Raw genomic sequence first — 18,537 nt, forward strand, 5'->3', positions numbered from 1 at the left:
ACTCATGGATTGATGTATCCATATGCCCAGGTTTGGCTAACAGAAGCTGAGGCCCTGGCTCCCTTTCTAGCAGTGAGCTCAAGCTGCAGTGAAGAACAGAAGGCAGGGGACTACTTTCTCTGCTGACTTCCCTTATTTGTCCACTGCCATTCAGGCCACAGAACCCAGCAGGGTCTTCAGGTAAGTTGTCAGTGGTGCAGACCTTGAAAGCGGACTGATCTCTCAGTTAATGGCATTCTCTGTTTATCTTCATGATTGCCAAGATTCATTGCTGCACATGATACGCTTTGCAGTTCAACTGCCTTGGCCTTGAGGGTAGAAAGCAATTTCTGAGGTTTTAGGGTTCTGGGATAGGATTAGAGATACTTTGGTGCGTCCCCAGCCACTCAGGATGTGGACAATAAGCAAGTGACGAAAGGGCACCCTGGGACTGCCATATGGGTGGGAAGCACTGCCAGCTCCCACCTTGACCTCAGGTGCCAGCAGGCATTACCCATGGCTTTTTCCTCCCCATCGTCATATAATGTGTATGTTTATTTACACTTTTTGTAGGGATGAGGTCTTACTATGTTGCCAAGGCTGGTCTCAAACTCCTGGCTTCAAGTGATCCTCCTGCCTTGGCCAAAATGCTGGGATTACAGGCCTGAGCCACCATGCCCAGCCCTGTCATATTGTTTTAGAGGCTGGGAGCTAGAAGGAGTGACCAGGATGGCAGCCGGTACAGGATCCCTCTCTGCAACTTGCCTGAACTGTGGATCTCCCTAAGGCCAGGGCGTGGGGGAAGCCTGAGGGATGCTGAGGAGCACAGGTCCAGCTCAGTCTCTCAGAGAGACTAAACCTGGGTGGGTGACAATGATGCCTGTCTTCCTCTGGGACAGGGCAGTGACTCCAGGCTAGGTGATCTGTCTCTCCAAATCCATTGGGAGCTCAGAGGATCAATCCTGTTTAATGATTGTGTGTGTGAGGAGGTGGGGCTGGTTAATGTTTGTCTGGTTCCTCCTGGGCTGTGGGCCATTTCTGGCTCTGGCCCTGGGCTCATTGTCCCTCCCCTGGGCTGGGCTGACAGTACCTGGTGGCATAGGGCAGACACGCCTGCAGACATTCTCTGGGAAAGGGCAGCAGCAGCCAGGTGTGGCAGTGACAGGGAGGTGAGGAGACTGGGGGCTGAGGGAGGTGGGCCAGGGAGGGCTGATGTGGCTCAAGGGGCCGGAAATGGGGCTGGGTCTTGCCTTCTCTTGACCTCCACCTTCAACCACCTAGGTCCCTTCCATGCTTCCCTCTGAAGCTGGGGTGAGGCCCGTCCTGCCAGGTGCCAGGTTTGCTTAGCCTCTCTCTGCAGCCTCTTTCCAGGTTCAAAGTTGCTTCTCCTCTCATTCTTTTTCTTCCAGCCAAAGATTCACCTCATTCCCATAGGGACAGATTTGCAGGAAGACTTGAGGGACCCCCTAGGTGCAAGGTGGCCAAGTTTGTCTCTCTGAGACATTTCCTGCCACACAGGGTTAGGGTTTGGTGCAAATGTTGGGCACTGCCAGGTGCTGTTTTCCTTCCCTGATTACAAGGCAAACCAGGCATGCACCCAACACGGGGCTGCGTGTGGATGAATAGAGGAGTGTGCTCCGCAGGCTGCAGAGGGTTAGCCAACAGGGCCAAGAATTTGGGAGCGTGTATTTCAATTTTCTTGAAGGAGGCAGACTGACTCAAGCTGAACTTGGAGTAATTGATGGTTTGGAGATCTAAAGGAAGGATTTCCCCCAGCTGTTTGAAAGTTGTTGCACCTGTTGGGAATGGCACAGCAGAATGTGTGGACTTAGAAAATGAGACGAGGAGAGGAGAATATAGACAAGAGGGGTTTTAACGGAGAGAAGTATAGATGAGAATGCAGCCTGGCAATGGAAAAGGGACCCAGGCTTGGGTGAGGGGCGAATACGATTCCTATGCCGAGCTCCAGCACTTGCTTACCACCTGTGTAATAAGTTAATCAGCTTCTATGAGCCTTCACTGCCTCACCTGTGAGTTGCAGACAATAGCTCCTGGCTCACGGGGTTGTTGTGAGCATCAGAGTCCGTGAACATACACGCAGGGGCACTCCATCAATGGCAGCTGTTAGAATAACCCAAGCAGAGAGCAACAGCAAGTCAGGTGGGTGATGGAGGAGTAAGAGAGTGTGTCCAAACAATGGGGAAGGGAGCTGGCATGAGCAGAAGCTCTCTGAAAAGACTGCAGCAGAGAGGAGGAAAGAACAAATTGGAATGAGTTAGACTGGACCTGACCCAAGCCTGGCCACAGAACACGTATGGCAGGGTGGAGAGGCTAAGTCCGGTGGCTGAGATACTGTAGAACCGCAGGAGAGAGAAGCAGGGGAAGGGGAAGAGGGCTGGAGGAGTTTGGCCTTAGCCACACCAAACTGATGAAGGCAGCCAGAAGTTCCTAAGGAAATCTCAAAGAAAGCCCCATGTCCCTTCTTGACCAGTGACTGCCTGTGAAATGGGGAAGGGAACATGGGACCGAGGCTGAATGCAACGTCATCCAGCCCAGCCAATCCCTCTTCCCCAAACCCCCAAATACAAGCATATTCCTGTAGTTGGAAGGAAGGATAGGGAGGAGGTGGGGACAGAAAGGGAGACAGAGACAGAGTAGACGAATGTGTGCGTGTGCGCACGTGCCAGCACACGCAGGAAACTGTATAGGTTTTTGAATAGTAGGCCTGATCTCAGAATGCAAACTCCTTAAAGGAAGGGAGGCTGCCATAAGTAGTGCTGTATGCAAAGACTTTGAGGTAAGAAAATAAATTTGGAACTGAATTCTACCACTTAGCAGCAGTGCAATTGCCGTTGAAGGAAGTTACTTAACCTCTCTGAGTCTCAACTTCCTTGTCTGAAAAATGGGGATAATATTACAGGACTGCTGTAAAGACTAAGCGAGATCACCTGATTTTGAACTGTGCTTGAGTGCTAGGGCAAATCTACATTGGGGACAGGGCCAGAGAAGTCCTGTCTAATTAAACATGAGAGGAGCAAAACACGCCTGGAGCAACACGGAGTACATCAATACCTGGACTTTAACCTAAAGTCACAAAAACAGTTTGGATTTCAAAATCAGGTCACTCCCCTGGATGTTTTAGAATGAAATCCTTGAGGTATCAATGTTAACATAGGGATCAGTTCTCCTTCCAACGGGAACAGCAAAAATTGAGATCACAGCACCCAAACAAGGGTCCTTAGAGGCCCCAGAAGCCTTGAGAAGAAAAGAGGCGGAGAGCTACAAGAACCTAGAAACTCAGGGGTGGCCAGGATGTCCATGGCACACCCCTGAAGGGCAGAGAAAAGAGAACAGCTAAGGTTTGCTTTACAGTTTGAGGAAATAGCCCAAGAAAAGTAAGGAAAGGAAAAGCAGACCAACTCAAGAGGCAACAGAAAATTCTGGGGCAGAAGGAGAGAAAAAGAATTGTCAATTGCTACAACAAAAGCACCTTAGGAAAAAAAGCTGAGCCAGGCACAGTGGCTCAAGCCTGTAATCCCAGCACTTTGGGAGGCCAAGGTGGGCGGATCACCTGAGGTTGGGAGTTCAAGACCAGCCTGACCAACATAGAGAAACCCTGTCTTTATTAAAAATACAAAATTAGCTGGGTGTGGTGGTGCATGCCTGTAATCCCAGCTACTCCAGAGGCTGAGGCAGGAGAATCGCTTGAACCCGGGAGGCAGACATTGTGGTGAGCCGAGATCGAACCATTGCACTCTAGCCTGGGCAATAAGAGGGAAACTCTGTCTCAAAAAACAGCAACAAAAAAAAACGTGCTGGGATTACAGGCATGAGTCACGGCACCCGGCCAGGTTATTCTTTTATTATTTATTTCTTCTATTTTTTTTTTTTTTTTTTTGAGACAAAGTCTCGCTCTGTCACCACGCTGGAGTACAGTGGCACCATCTCGACTCACTGCAACTTTCGCCTCCCCAGTTGAAGCAATTCTCCTGCCTCAGCCTTCCCAGTTACCAGGACTACAGAGGTGCACCACCACACTCAGCTAATTTTTGTATTTTTAGTAGAGACAGGGTTTCACCATGTTGGTCAGGATGGTCTCGATCTCTTGACCTCATGATCTGCCCACCTTGGCCTCCCAAAGTGCTGGGATTACAGGCGTGAGCCACTGCACCCAGCCTTTTTTCTTTTTTCTTTTGAGACGGAGTCTCATTCTGTCACCCGGGCTGGAGTGCAGTGGCACGATCTTGGCTCACTTCTGCCTCTTGGGTTCAAGTGATTCTCCTGCCTCAGCCTCCCGAGTAGCTGGAACTACAGGTGTGCGACACCACAGCCAGGTAATTTTTGTATTTTTAGTAGAGATGAGGTTTCACCATGCTGGTCAGGCTGGTCTCGAACCCCTGACCTCAGATGATCCACCTGCCTCGGCCTCCCAAAGTGCTGGGATCACAGGCGTGAGCCACCGCACTGGCCTTTTCTTTTCTTTCTTTTTATTTTTTTTTTTTAATATAACAGAGACGGGGGTCTCACTATGTGGCCCAGGATGGTCTCCAACTCCTGGACTCAAGCAATCCACTTACCTCACCCTCGCAAAGTGCCAGGATTCCAGGTGTGAACCACTGCACCTGGCCTAGGTTATTTTTATTATTAATTTTTTTTTTGAGATGGGGTCTCGCTCTTTCCCCCAGGCTGGAATGCAGTGGCACAATCTTGGCTCACTGCAACCTCTACCTCCCGGATTCAAGCAATTCTCTGCCTCAGCCTCCCGAGTAGCTGGGATTACAGGCGTGCACCACCATGTCCAGCTAATTTTTTGTTTGTATTTTTAGTAGAGATGAGGTTTTACCATCTTAGCCAGGCTGGTCTTGAACTCCTGACCTCTTGATCCATCCGCCTCGGCCTTCCAAAGTGCTGGGATTACAGGCGTGAGCCACCACGCCTGGCCCAGTTATTCTTAATAATTCTCTTTGACCACTTGTTTTAGAGTGTATGTAACACATCTCACCACCTGAAGCATTTCTTTACGGCTAACTGTGGTGCCTAGTGCAGCAGCTTTGCATGTAGACTGTGAGGCTTGGAAGAAAGGGCACCCATACATACCCCTGCTACCCCATGCTGGTTGGCACATGACATGAACTTACTAAGGCTTTTAATTAATTTATTTATTTTAGCTAAATGAAGAAACCTTGTTTTGAGAAGTAATCTATGTCCTGTGAACTGTCCTTCTTTCCCCAGATTCTTTCATCTCATTTCCCAACTTTTGTAGTTGCTGGTTTGTTGTTGTTGTTGTTGTTGTTTTAATAGAGACAGGGTTTCACCATGTTGGCCAGACTGGTCTCGAACTTCTGACCTCAGGTGATCCACCCGCCTCGGCCTCCCAAAGTGCTGGGATTACAGGCGTGAGCCACCACGCCCAGCCAATGCAGTTGCTGCTACCCTACCCCTTTCCTCTATAGCACAGAGGACCACCCAGGGCTGAATATGAGGCTGCTTCCACAATCACTTGCCCTGCTGTGGAGCAGGCTCTGGGGTCAGGAAATGACTCCAGGGACCATTGCATTTCCTGTGGTCCAGGGCTTCAAGTCCTCTTCACATCCAGTTTCCTGCTTCTAGCATGATCTCCTTGCAGCTTCATGACAGAAGTGGCAGAAGGTGGGAGAAGCCTTCTTAGCTTGCCTAAGGGATGGAGGAGAATTTCCTCCTTAGAGCAACTGGCAAGCTCCTGAAACCACGAGGTTGCAATATGCACTTGGGGCTGGGGGATGGGCAGCAATGGGGTGTCAGACAGACCCTATGGGTCAACAACAGGATTGGGGGCTGCTCAAGGTGGCTCACGCCTGTAATCCCAACACTTTGGGAGGCAAATGTGGGAGGATCGCTTGAGCCCAGGAGTTCAAGACCAGCCTGGGCAATATAGCGAGCCCTCCATCTCTACAAAAAAAAAAAAAAAAAAAAAAAAGGAAGAAACAAAGAAAGAAAAACTAAGCATGGTGACACATGCCTGTGGTCCCAGCTAATTGCTCTGTCTCCCAGGCTAGAATGCAGTAGTGCGATCGTGGCTCACTGCAACCTCCGCCTCCCAGGTTCAAGTGATTCTGCCACCTCAGCCTCCTGAGTAGCTGGGATTACAGGCATGTGCCACCACACCTGGCTAATTTTTTGTATGTTTAGTAGCGACAGGATTTCACCATGTTGGCCACGTTGGTCTTGAACTCCTGACCTGAAGTGATCCACCTGCCTCAGCCTCCCAAAGTGCTGGGATTACAGGTGTGAGCCACTGTGCCTGGCCCCTGAGAAGATCCTTAACCCCTTTGGTCACCAGCTATGATCCTGGAGCTGGGCTAAGAACTTTGGCAGGTTGTCTCATTGAACTTCACAATAACCCTGGGTATTAACCACATTTATAGATGAACAAGCAGGCTCGGAGCAGCTCAGTAGCTAGCCCAAAGTCACATTAAGTGAAGAACCAGGATCCTAAGCCTAAAGCTATGTGACTGTAGGTAAGAGTCACAGCCTGATTCCTGACCGTCTGTTTGCTCAGTGACCTTTTGCTTTCTCCTTCTGGGTTATGCTCACCATGTGCCCAACTGACCACCCCTGCATGAGTTCCCTTTCCTGAAACTCAAAGAGATGGTCAAGGTTTGCTCTGTGACACTGGAGTTGGAATGTGCTCACAGATTCACCTTTGCTTTTTATTTTATTTATTTTTTTTTTTTGAGAAGGAGTGTCTTGCTCTGCCACCCAGGCTGGCATGCAGTGGCTCAGTCTCGGCTCACTGCAACCTCCACCTCCCAGGTTCAAGCGATTCTCCTGCCTCTCAGCCACCCAAGTAGCTGGGACTAGAGGCACGTGTCGCCAAGCCTGGCTAATTTTTTTTGTATTTTTAGTAGAGACGGGGTTTCACCTTGTTAGCCAGGATGGTCTCGATCTCCTAACCTCATGATCCACCTGCCTCAGCCTCCCAAAGTGCTGGGATTACAGGTGTGAGCCACCGCGCCTAGCCTTTGCTTTTTGCAGACACTACCTGCAAAGCCCCAAGGAGCCTGCTGTAGAAAGACTTCTGTCTCAGAGACATTGTTTCATCCTACCTAGCCTACTGCTTTCTAACTGTGTGATCTTGAGGAGTTACTTATCTGAGCTTCAGCTTCCTCATCTGGAAAATGGGATAACAGGCTTGCTAAATGGGTCGAAAGAAAAATGTATGGAACAATGCTCAGCACAGTTCCTGACTTGACAAATATGAGCTCTCTTTCCTCTCCATATTCTGGAGGGGATCTAAGCCTCAGGGAAAATCCTGCTGACCTTAAGTTTCTGATGGGACCATGGGGGAGGGACTCAGCCCAGAGCCTCCCGATCCCCTGGGGTCCCCTCTTCACATGCACCTGCCTGTGTTTCAGCTCCCTCCCCCCATGGCTATTCTTCTGGTGGGGCTATGGGGCGGGTGCGGCGATGGACCGGGCGGGCACAGAACAGGTGGGTGCAGGCTGGGTGTCCGGCGCTGGGACACAAGTGCTCTGTGTGTAGGGTGGGCGGAAGTCAGGGCGTTTGATCTGAATTCTAAAGGGCGTTGTTCAGAGCCCCACAAAGGTCTCATTGTGCAGACACTGGGTATAAAGCAGCATATGACTCCCCAGCACCGGGCGGTGATGAATTGGGACGCAGGCGCGGAGCCCAGGGACCACTCCCCCTGCACAGACATGAGACCATAGGGGACCTGTCTGGGTGGCCTCAGGGATAGGCGCTCCCCAAGGTAAGAGGGCTTTGTTGAGTTTGCCCCAGGTCTGGCGTTAAGGAGCTAGGGGACAGCCAGAGGGGATGGCTGATATGGGAACAAGATGGGCTTGGCAAAGAAAGGCGTGGCGAGGAAAGAATGTTGGATGAAAGCAAAGAAGGGGGATGGGACTCAGGGAGGTCAAGTCAAGTGAGTGAGGAGGAGGAGATGGCAAGGGAGATGGGGTGAAGAGAAAGTCATGACCATCCTTCCTTTCCTGCAACTGGCTCTTGGAAGAGTTGGGGGGCAGGCAGTGCTATGGTGCCCGGCTTTCCGCCCCAGCTTTCTGACAGCTTACTTCATGGCTGGTGTTTTGCAGGTGTGAATGAGGCAGGATGAACTGGACAGGTTTGTACACCTTGCTCAGTGGCGTGAACAGGCATTCTACTGCCATTGGCCGAGTATGGCTCTCCGTCATCTTCATCTTCAGAATCATGGTGCTGGTGGTGGCTGCAGAGAGTGTGTGGGGTGATGAGAAGTCTTCCTTCATCTGCAACACCCTCCAGCCTGGCTGCAACAGCGTCTGCTATGACCAGTTCTTCCCCATCTCCCATGTGCGGCTGTGGTCCCTGCAGCTCATCCTAGTTTCTACCCCAGCTCTCCTCGTAGCCATGCATGTGGCTCACCAGCAACATATAGAGAAGAAAATGCTGCGGCTTGAGGGCCATGGGGACCCCCTACACCTGGAGGAGGTGAAGAGGCACAAGGTCCACATCTCAGGGACACTGTGGTGGACCTATGTCATCAGCGTGGTGTTCCGGCTGCTGTTCGAGGCTGTCTTCATGTATGTCTTTTATCTGCTCTACCCCGGCTATGCCATGGTGCGGCTGGTCAAGTGTGACGTCTACCCATGCCCCAACACAGTGGACTGCTTCGTGTCCCGCCCCACCGAGAAAACCGTCTTCACCGTCTTCATGCTAGCCGCCTCCGGCATCTGCATCATCCTCAATGTGGCCGAGGTGGTGTACCTCATCATCCGGGCCTGTGCCCGCCGAGCCCAGCGCCGCTCCAATCCGCCCTCCCGCAAGGGCTCGGGCTTCGGCCACCGCCTCTCACCTGAATACAAGCAGAATGAGATCAACAAGCTGCTGAGCGAACAGGATGGTTCCCTGAAAGACATACTGCGGCGCAGCCCTGGCACCGGGGCCGGGCTGGCTGAGAAGAGCGACCGCTGCTCGGCCTGCTGATGCCACATACCAGGCAACCTCCCATCCTGCCCCCGCCCCTGCCCTGGGCAAGCTCCTCCTTCTCCCCTACCGGTGCACAGGCCTCTGCCTGCTGGGGATTACTCGATCAAAACCTTCCTTCCCTGGCTACTTCCCTTCCTCCCAGAGCCTTTCATTTGAGGAGCTGGAGGGCTGGGGAGCTGGAGGCCACCTATGCCAGTGCTCAAGGTTACTGGGGGTGTGGGCTGCCCTTGTTGCCTGCACCCTTTCCTCTCCCTCTCCCTCTCCCTGGGATCACTGGGGACCAGAGACGGGATGCTCCGACAGCGTCTCCAATTATGAAACTAATCTTAACCCTGTGCTGTCAGATACCCTGTTTCTGGAGTCACATCAGTGGGGAGGGATGTGGGCAAGCAGAGTGGAGGGCGGAGGTGCTGTGGACACGTGGGTAGAGAAGGGAGGGTGGTGAGCACTAGTAAAGGAGGAACAGTGCTTGCTGGCCGCAAGGAAAAGGAGGAGGTGTCTGGGGTGAGGGAGTCAGGGAGGGAATAGCAGGCAGATAAGTTGGAGTGGGGGTCGCTCAGGGCCGCCTCTGCCTCCAGTCCCCAAGGCCTCTTTCTGCCTGAAATGTTACACATTAAACAGGATTTTACAGTAAATGAAGAGGTGGCTTGTGTGTTTGTCAAGTTCTTTCTCCTGCAATGTCTGACCTCCCCCAGGATGAGCTGGCCTTGGTTTTTCACTGATTAAGAAAGGAACATGGCAAAATAAGTAGTTACTTGAGTAGCTGAAGCTGCAAATGAGGAACCGCTGCACTTGGAGCCGCAGAGCCAGCCCACGAGCCATTCCGCCTGTTGATTTTGTTGTGGTGGTTCTTGTCTTTTTCATTGTCTGATAACAGATTTACTGGGATTTCATTTACATACCTCCTTCCTCTGATTTTAGAAAGATTAAAAATGACAACTCTCTCTGGAGAGACGAGAAATGATCGGGAAATTTCTCACGCCCCAGAAGGTGGCACACATTCCCTGGGTACCTTGGCGAGAACCCCTCCCCTACACACCTGGAGATCTATCTCCTTACTCCCTCCAAACTCAGCATCCCCTATAAGCTGTTGCCCCACAGACCACCTGTTGGGTTGCACAATGACCCTGACCCCTTTCCTCTGGACATAGCCCCTAATTCCATCCACTTTCCCCATTTCCTTCTCTCAGGAATTAATGCCTCCCACCCCAGAGATGCCTCCACCACAGGTCAGACACTTCACAGCAGCAGTTCCCGCACCAGCATCACCCTCCCCTGTCAGCTGTGGTCAGAAAAACCCCAGGCTGAGACTTGGAAAAGCTGCGCTCTCATCCCGGTGCTGTCAATTAGCAGCAAGGCATTCCCTTCCCCGAGCCTCAGCTTCCTTATGAGCAAATGAGAACTGCCCTAGCACCTCTCCCAGCTCCCTTCAACGCTCCGTGCTTCTGGGATTCCTAAAAGACTTCCCCAAGTAACAAGGCCTCGCAGGGGTTTCCTCAGAGTCACTGCCCCCACAAATAGCCCATCAGAGTAAAAGTTCCCCCCAAGTTTCCCTCCTCAGCTTCCTCACCTCTGAACAGGAGAAATTATTTGCCACTCCCTCTCAGAGTATGTGGACTCCATGTAGGAAGTACTGGATATCAGAAAGGAAGAGAAAATCAGACACAATCTCATCTGAATTGTTCTCCCTTGAAACAGTTTGTCCTCTTCAGAGAGAAAGCATGGAAGTTTTCCTTATTTGAGATTTCTCCTTTAGAAAAAAAAAAAAAGGAAGGCTGGATGTGGTGGCTCATGCCTGTAGTCTCAGTACTTTGGAAGGCCAAGGGGAGAGGATCACTTGAGCCCAAGAGTTTGAGACCGGCCGGGCGCGGTGGCTCAAGCCTGTAATCCCAGCACTGTGGGAGGCCAAGGCGGGTGGATCATGAGGTCAAGATATCAAGACCATCCTGGTCAACATGGTGAAACCCCGTCTCTACTAAAAATACAAAAAATTAGCTGGGCATGGTGGCGTGTGCCTGTAATCCCAGCTACTCAGGAGGCTGAGGCAGGAGAATTGCCTGAACCCAGGAGGCGGAGGTTGCGGTGAGCCGAGATCGCACCATTGCACTCCAGCCTGGGTAACAAGAGCGAAACTCCGTCTCAAAAAAAAAAAAAAAAAAAGAGTTTGAGACCAGTCTGGGCAACATAGGGAGACCCCATCTCTAAAAAAAAAAATTAGGTGTGGTGGCGTGTGCCTATAGTCCCAAGCTATTTCAGAGGCTGAGGTGGGAGGATAACTTGAGCCCAGGAGGAGGTTGAGGCTGCGGTGAGCCATGATCATGCCACTGCACTCCATCCTGGGCCAGAGAGTGAGACCCTGTCAAGAAAGATGGAAGGAAGGAAGGAAGGAAGAGAGGGAGGGAGGGAGAGTAAGGAGACTTTGGGAGACCAAGGCAAGAGGATTGCTTGAGGCCAGGAGTTTGAGACTAGCCTGGACAGCATAGCAAGACCCTATCTCTATTTGTTTTTAAATATGATAGAAAGGAGAGAGGCTGGGCGCGGTGGCTCATGCCTGTAATCCAAGCACTTTGGAGGCCTAGGCGGGCGGATCACCTGAGGTTGGGAGTTCAAGATCAGCTTGACCAACATGGTGAAACCCTGTCGTTAAATTTAAAAAAAAAAAAAAAGGAAGGAGAGTATTCCTTTCCACCACACTTAGCAATCCCTGAGAGAGAGCTTCCTCTCCCTTAAAAGAGGAACATTCCTTTCCTGAAAGAAATTTCCTTTTCCCTTAGAAGCTGACATTATGTTCCATCAGAGGAGAAGTTCCCACCCCCTCACGGTGAGAGAGATTCCTTTTGTTATTGAAATCCATCCTCTTCACCCACAACAATACAACAAACACAGAGCATCCCCTCTCCATACAATATGCCATCAAGAGAAAGATTTTCTTTTTGAAAATCTATCCTGGTCCTGGGCAGAAGCAGGGAACCTTATGCCCTCTCCACATTAAGAAATGCTAACCCCATCATCATGTCAGAAATGTAGTTTCTCTTCAAAGATTCTACCAATCCTCCTTGGAAAGAGGCTCCAACTTCAAATCAAGGCTTTCCTCTCCAGGGGGCAGTGGTGTGACAATAAAGCTATCAGGCTGTGTGTTACAGCCCAAGTGGGGGGACACAGGATTCCTGGGTTCCATGAACCAGGTAGGAGCAGGCCCAAGGAACTTTGAGGGAAGCTTCTGGACACAATGTCTCAGGGAAATAGGAGGCAGAGTTAGACTAACGTCAAGCCTGACTTTTCAAATCTGAGGCTCTGTCACAAGACTATAAGAGAGAGATGGCCGGGCGCAGTGGCTCATGCCTGCAATCCTAGCATTTTGGGAGGCCAAGGCAGGCGGATCACAAGGTCAGGAGTTCCAGACCAGCCTGGCCAACGTGGTGAAGCCCCATCTCTACTAAAAATATGAAAATTAGCTGGGCGTGGTGGTGCGTGCCTGTAGCCCCAGCTACTCAGGAGGCTGAGGCAGGAGAATCACTTGAACCTGACAGGCAGAGGTTGCAGTGAGCCAAGACCCCACTACTGCACTCCAGCCTGGGCGACAGAGTAAGATTCCATCTCAAAATAAATAAACAAACAAAACAAAATTGGCTGGGGGCCGTGGCTCACGCCTGTAATCCCAACACTTTGGGAGTCCGAGGCAGGCGGATCATGAGGTCAGGAGTTCGAGACCAGCCTGAACATGGTGAAACCCCGTCTCTACTAAAAAATACAAAAATTAGCTGGGCGCGGTGGCAGGCGCCTATAATCCCAGCTACTCGGGAGGCTGAGGCAGGAGAATCGCTTGAACCCAGGAGGCGGAGGTTACAATGAGCCAAGATTCTGCCATTGCACTCCAGCCTGGGAGACACAGCAAGACTCCGTCTCAAAAAAAAAAAAAAAAAAAAAATGAGAGAGACAGAGAAACATCGAGGCTAATGGCAAATCAGGCATGCTCTCTGTCACGCAGTAGAAATTCAATGTGCTGAGTGACCTGCGTTGTGGAGAGGACACTGGAATTAGGAGACCTCGTTCTCCAGTGATGAGCTCTGTCCCCTCCTTGGACGCATGATATTTACCCTCTCCAGATCGGTTTCCTCATCTCCAATAGATAGTTAATAATAACCTCTCTACCTCTTTCACAGAACGTTTGTGAGAATCAGACAAGATAGATTCAAAAGCTGGTTATGAACTAACTGTAAAGTAAGGTAAGATAGTATCATAAGCACTGAGACCATGGCCTTAAGCTAGAATTCTCAATGAGCCACAAAGGAGTGAGGCTGGTTCAGGTAGGCTGAAGATAGTGGAAACAATTTGGCAATAACAGTGTTGGCTCCCCCAGGGAGTGGACAGCAGTCCAAACAGCAAAGTCCAAGAGAGGTTGCAAACCTGAGCGTGATTCATTTAAGGGTCAATATTCAAGGGGTCTGATTAGGGGGCAGAAAAGGCCTAGTAACAGGAAGTTCTTGCATACTGTGGCTCATGGAACTGGTCCTTTTAGGAATATCTATGATCTTTTAGAGGTGTCTATGTGCAGAGATGCCAGGAGCTGGGGGTCAAGGGAACAGAGGCAGATGAGCTAGGAGAGTAGTCAAGGCCTCCAGCCAGCTGAGCTGGGATTTCAAAGCAAGCTGCGGTATCCATAGAGAATCGGCATGGCAACCACAAACTGGTTCAGATGCTTAATCAGATAGCCTGGGTGTACACAGTGGGGGCTAGAGGGGAATGCTTGCTCCATTTACTGATTCCACAGTACTTAAATGCCAGACCTGGCCTAGGGTGCAGAAGGTACACAATTGTACCAAGCTGAACTCCTGTTGATTCCTGGACTACGCCAGGGAGAATGTACAGGATCAAATGGAGAAAGGATTGAGGACATTCCAGCAAGGGGCAAATAAAAGAGGCAAAAAATACCCTACAGATATGACAGGAGTTGCTGGGTGCAGTGGCTCATGCCTGTAATCCCAGCAAGTTGGGAAGCCAAGGCAGGCAGATTACTTGAAGCCAGGAGTTCAAGATCAGCCTGGCCAACATGGTGAAACACTGTCTCTACTAAAAATACAACAATTAGCCAGACGTGGTGGCACACGCCTGTACTCCCAGCTACTCAGGAGGCTGAGGCAGGAGAATTGCTTGAACCCGGGGGGTGGATGTTGCAGGGAGACAAGATCACGCCACTGCTCTCCAGCCTGGGCGTCAGAGTGAGTGAGACTCCATCACCAAAAAAAAAAAAAAAAAAAAGGCCAGGCACGGTGGTTGATGTCTGTAATCCCAGCACTTTGGGAGGCCGAGGCAGGTGGATCCCCCGAGGTCAGGAGGTTGAGACCAGCCTGGCGAATATGGTGAAACCCCGTCTCTACTAAAAATACAAAAAGTAGCCGGGCGTGGTGGTGGGCGCCTGTAATTCCAGCTACTTGGAAGGTGGAGGCATGAGAATCGCTTGAATAGGGGAGGCAGAGGTTGCAGTGGGCCGAGATCATGCCACTGCACTCCAGCCGGGGCGACAGAGCAAGATGCTTTCTCAAAAAAAAAAAGTATGATGGGGTGATACTTTCAAACTTGTGTGTTTGAAAGCTCAGCCACCAGCTGCATGGAGACTGAATTGGGGATTGAAGACAGATTGACCAGGTACTGCCAGGTGCACTGGCATACCTGTAGTCCCACCTACTCGGGAGGCTGAGGTGGGAGGATTCCTTGGGCCCAAGAGTTTAAGACCAATCTGGGCAACATAGCGAGATTCTGTCTCTTTTTTTTTTTTTTTTTTTTGAGACAGAATTTTGCTCTCGTTGCCCAGGCTGGAGGGCAGGGGCATGATCTTGGCTCACTACAACCTCCGCCTCCCAGGTTCAAGCAATTCTCCTGCCTCAGCCTTCCGAGTAGCTGGGATTACAGGCATGCACTACCATGCCCAGCTAATTTTGTATTTTTAGTAGAGACGAGGTTTTGCCATGTTGGACAGGCTGGTTTCGAACTCCTGACCTCAAGTGATCTACCCGCCTCGGCCTCCCAAAGTGCTGGGATTACAGGCGTGAGCCACCAAGCCCGGCCGCTGTCTCTTAAAAAAAAAAAAAACCTGTTATGGAGCTGTTGCAATAGACCAAGTGAGGCATGTAGGACTAGGACTGTGGCAGAGGAATATGAAGGAGACAGGTGTGAGAGACATTTTGGATGCAGAACCTACAGGAGGACTTCATGTCTGAGTTGCGGGGTGTGGAAGAGCCAAAGGTAATTTGGAGGTTTCCTTTTCTTCCTCTGACTGGCAAACTCCTAATCATTAAAAAACTCATCTCGCCGGGTGCAGTGGCTCACGCCTGTAATCCTAGCACTTTGGGAGGCCGAGGTGGGTGGATCACCTGAGGTCAGGAGTTCAAGACCAGCCTGGCCATCATGGTGAAACCCCATCTTGAAAAAAAAAAACTCATCTCAAACCTTGTTTCCTCTGTGAAGCCAACAACTCTTCTCTCCCCGCTGACCAAGTCCCTCGGAGAGAATGAGTCTTCCCCTCCACTCAATTCCCACAACATGATTGTGGTGTATGTGATAAGAGCACCTATCAGAGGCCGGGCGCGGTGGCTCACAGCTGTAATCCAAGCACTTTGGAGGCCAAGGCAGGCGGATCACCTGAGGTCGGGAGTTCAAGACCAGCCTGACCAACATGGTGAAACCCCGTCTTTAAAAAAAAAAAAAAAAAAAAAAAACAGCGCCCATCACATTATGTGGTGCCAGGTGCAGTGACATGCATTGTAAGCCTTTGCATAAGCTGCTCAGGAGGGTGAGGTGGGAGGATCTCTTGAAGAGCAGCCTGGGCTACACAGTGAGACCTCATCTCTAAAAAATACCGCCACGACCACCACACACACACACACAAAAGAAAAACACACAGGGGCCGGGCGCGGTGGCTCACGCCTGTAATCCCAGCACTTTGGGAGGCCGAGGCGGGTGGATCACGAGGTCAAGAGATCGAGACCATCCTGGTCAACATGGTGAAACCCCGTCTCTACTAAAAATACAAAAAATCAGCTGGGCATGGTGGCGCATGCTTGTAATCCCAGCTACTCAGGAGGCTGAGGCAGGAGAATTGCCTGAACCCAGGAGGCGGAGGTTGCGGTGAGCCGAGATCGCGCCACTGCACTCCAGCCTGGGTAACAAGACCGAAACTCCATCTCAAAAAAAAAAAAAGAAAAAGAAAAACACACAGGCCAGGCGTGGTAGGTCATGCCTGTAATCCCAGCACTTTTGGAGCCTAAGGCAGGTGGATCTCTTGAGGCCTGGAGTTCAAGACCAGCCTTTTGCACAATAAGGCAAAACCCTGTCTCTACTAAAAATATAAAAGTTAGCTGGGCATAGTGGCAGGCACCTGTAGTCCCAGCTACTCAGGAGGCTGAGGCAGGAGAATCGCTTGAACCTGGGAGGCACAGGTTGCAGTGAGCCAAGATCACTCCACTACGCTCCAGCCTGGCGACAGAGCGGAACTCTGTCTCAAAAAAAAAAAAAAAAAAAAAAAAAAACCCAAGAAAAAAAAAAAGAAAAGAAAGAAAGAAAAACATACAAATTTATTATCTCATAAAATCTGTGTCTTAAAAAAAGAAAGAGGCTGGGTGTGGTGGCTCACGTCTGTAATCCCAGCACTCTGGGAAGCCGAGGCAGGTGGATCTCTTGATGCCAGGAGTTCGAGACCAGCCTGGCCAACATGGCAAAACCCTGTCTCTACTAAAAATACGAAAATTAGCTGGGCATGGTGGCATGTGCCTGTAATCCCAGCTACTCAGGAGGCTGAGGCAGGAGAATCGCTTGAACCCAGGAGGCGGAGGTTGCAGTGAGCTGAGATCATGGCATTGTGCTCCAGCCTGGGTGACAGAGCGAGACTCCATATCAAAAAAAAAAAAGAAAAGAAAAGAAAGCAAGAAGCCATTGTGTGGTAATCACTTGCATAAGCTTAACACATAGTAGGTGCTTTAGTAATCTGTGAAATTCAGGGCAGCTGGGAAGAAAACAGGCATGTGCACAGGTTCAGAATCTTGAGAGAGTAGAGTGTGTTCACTGTGACTAGAGCAGAAAATGCATGGGATGGGGAGTGGGGTGGTTGCTGTAGGAGGTGAGACTGGCAAAGCAGGTCGGGGCTGGTCAGTGAAGACGCTCATAGAAATGCATGCAGGTTTGCATAGGAGTCTGGACTCCAGTACCACGTGTAGAAGCCCTTCTGACATAAAAGCTAGGGCCCTACTAGACTAACAGGCAATTCTGCACTCATGATCATGGACAGAGTGTAGAGGTTTTCAGGAGATCCAGATCAGGGCCGACCTTTGCACAAACAGATGTGTTAAAGTTGAGAGTGAACTATGGAAGAAAGGCCAGAAGGATTTGAAAGTGGACTTCAAGGAGAAAGGGTAATTTACACAGAATGGTGACCAACTGTTCTCCATTTTTTTCACCACAACTGAAGCCCCTGTGCAGTGGGTGTAACACAGTGACTAAGAGCATTGTTGGCCAGGCGTGGTGGCTCACGCCTGTAATCCCAGCACTTTGGGAGGCCAAGGCGGGTGGATCATCTAAGGTCGGGAGTGGGAGACCAGCCTGAGCAACATAGAGAAATCCCATCTCTTCTAAAAATACAAAATTAGTGGAGCATGGTGGCGCATGCCTGTAATCTCAGCTACCCAGGAAGGCTGAAGCAGGAGAATCGCTTGAATGTGGGAGGTGGAGATTGTGATGAACCAAGATCGCGCCATTGCACTCCAGCCTGGGCAACAAGAGCAAAACTCCGTCTCAAAAAAAAAAAAAAAATCATTCTACTATAAGGACACATGTACACGAATGTTCATTGCAGCACTGTTTACAATAGCAAAGACCTGAAACCAACCCAAATGCCCATAGATGATAGACTGGACAGGGAAAATGTGGCACATATACACCATGGAATACTATGCAGCCATCAAAAACGATGAGTTCATGTCCTTTGTAGGGACATGGATGAACCTGGAAACCATCATTCTCAGCAAACTGACACAAGAACAGAAAATCAAACACTGCATGTTCTCACTCATAGGTGGATGTTGAACAATGAGAACACATGGACACAGGGAGGGGAGCATCACACACTGGGGTCTGTTGGGGGGAAATAGGGGAGGGACGGGGTGTAGGGAGTTAGGGATAGAGAACATGGGGGGAAATGCCAGATATAGGTGACAGGGAGGAAGGCAGCAAATCACATTGCCATGTGTGTACCTATGCAACTATCTTGCATGTTCTTCACATGTACCCCAAAACCTAAAATGCAATTTAAAAAAAGAGCATTGTTTACTTCCTACCTGTGTGAGTTTGACCATGTTACTTGGCCACTCTAGACCTTAGTTTCCTCATCTGTGGCACATGAGTACTTGTGCCACAGGGCTATAGTGAGGATGAAATGTGTCCATTATATATAAAGCACTTCAAACAGGGCCTGGTCAATAGTGAGCTCTGCACAAGGGTGTGCTGTTACTATTTCATCTCACCATCTTCGCCATTTCTCCAGCTATTCACCAACTCTCTCAAACACTGAGTTAAACTCTGTCTCACCTAATTAACATGCTTGCTTCTTTT

General features: G+C 50.3%; 1 protein-coding gene across 2 annotated transcripts; it reads left to right on the forward strand.

Annotated features, from left to right (window-relative positions):
* Positions 1-1,040: 1,040 nt before the first annotated feature.
* GJB1 (gap junction protein beta 1) lies at positions 1,041-9,576 on the forward strand. 2 transcript variants are annotated; one of them, XM_032255898.1, is made up of 2 exons: positions 1,041-1,148; positions 8,067-9,576. In XM_032255898.1, exon 2 carries the CDS (start codon positions 8,083-8,085, stop codon positions 8,932-8,934), a length of 852 nt encoding a protein of 283 aa, XP_032111789.1. In that variant the 5' UTR covers positions 1,041-1,148; positions 8,067-8,082; the 3' UTR covers positions 8,935-9,576. The 2 variants fall into 2 exon arrangements, with proteins under 2 accessions (XP_032111789.1, XP_032111788.1); XM_032255897.1 differs by lacking the exon at positions 1,041-1,148 and adding an exon at positions 7,567-7,726.
* The last annotated feature ends 8,961 nt before the right edge of the window (positions 9,577-18,537 follow it).

The sequence above is a fragment of the Sapajus apella genome, unplaced genomic scaffold, assembly GCF_009761245.1.
Source record: "Sapajus apella isolate SASKATOON/1434 unplaced genomic scaffold, GSC_monkey_1.0 scaffold91, whole genome shotgun sequence".
Lineage (NCBI taxonomy): Eukaryota > Metazoa > Chordata > Mammalia > Primates > Cebidae > Sapajus > Sapajus apella.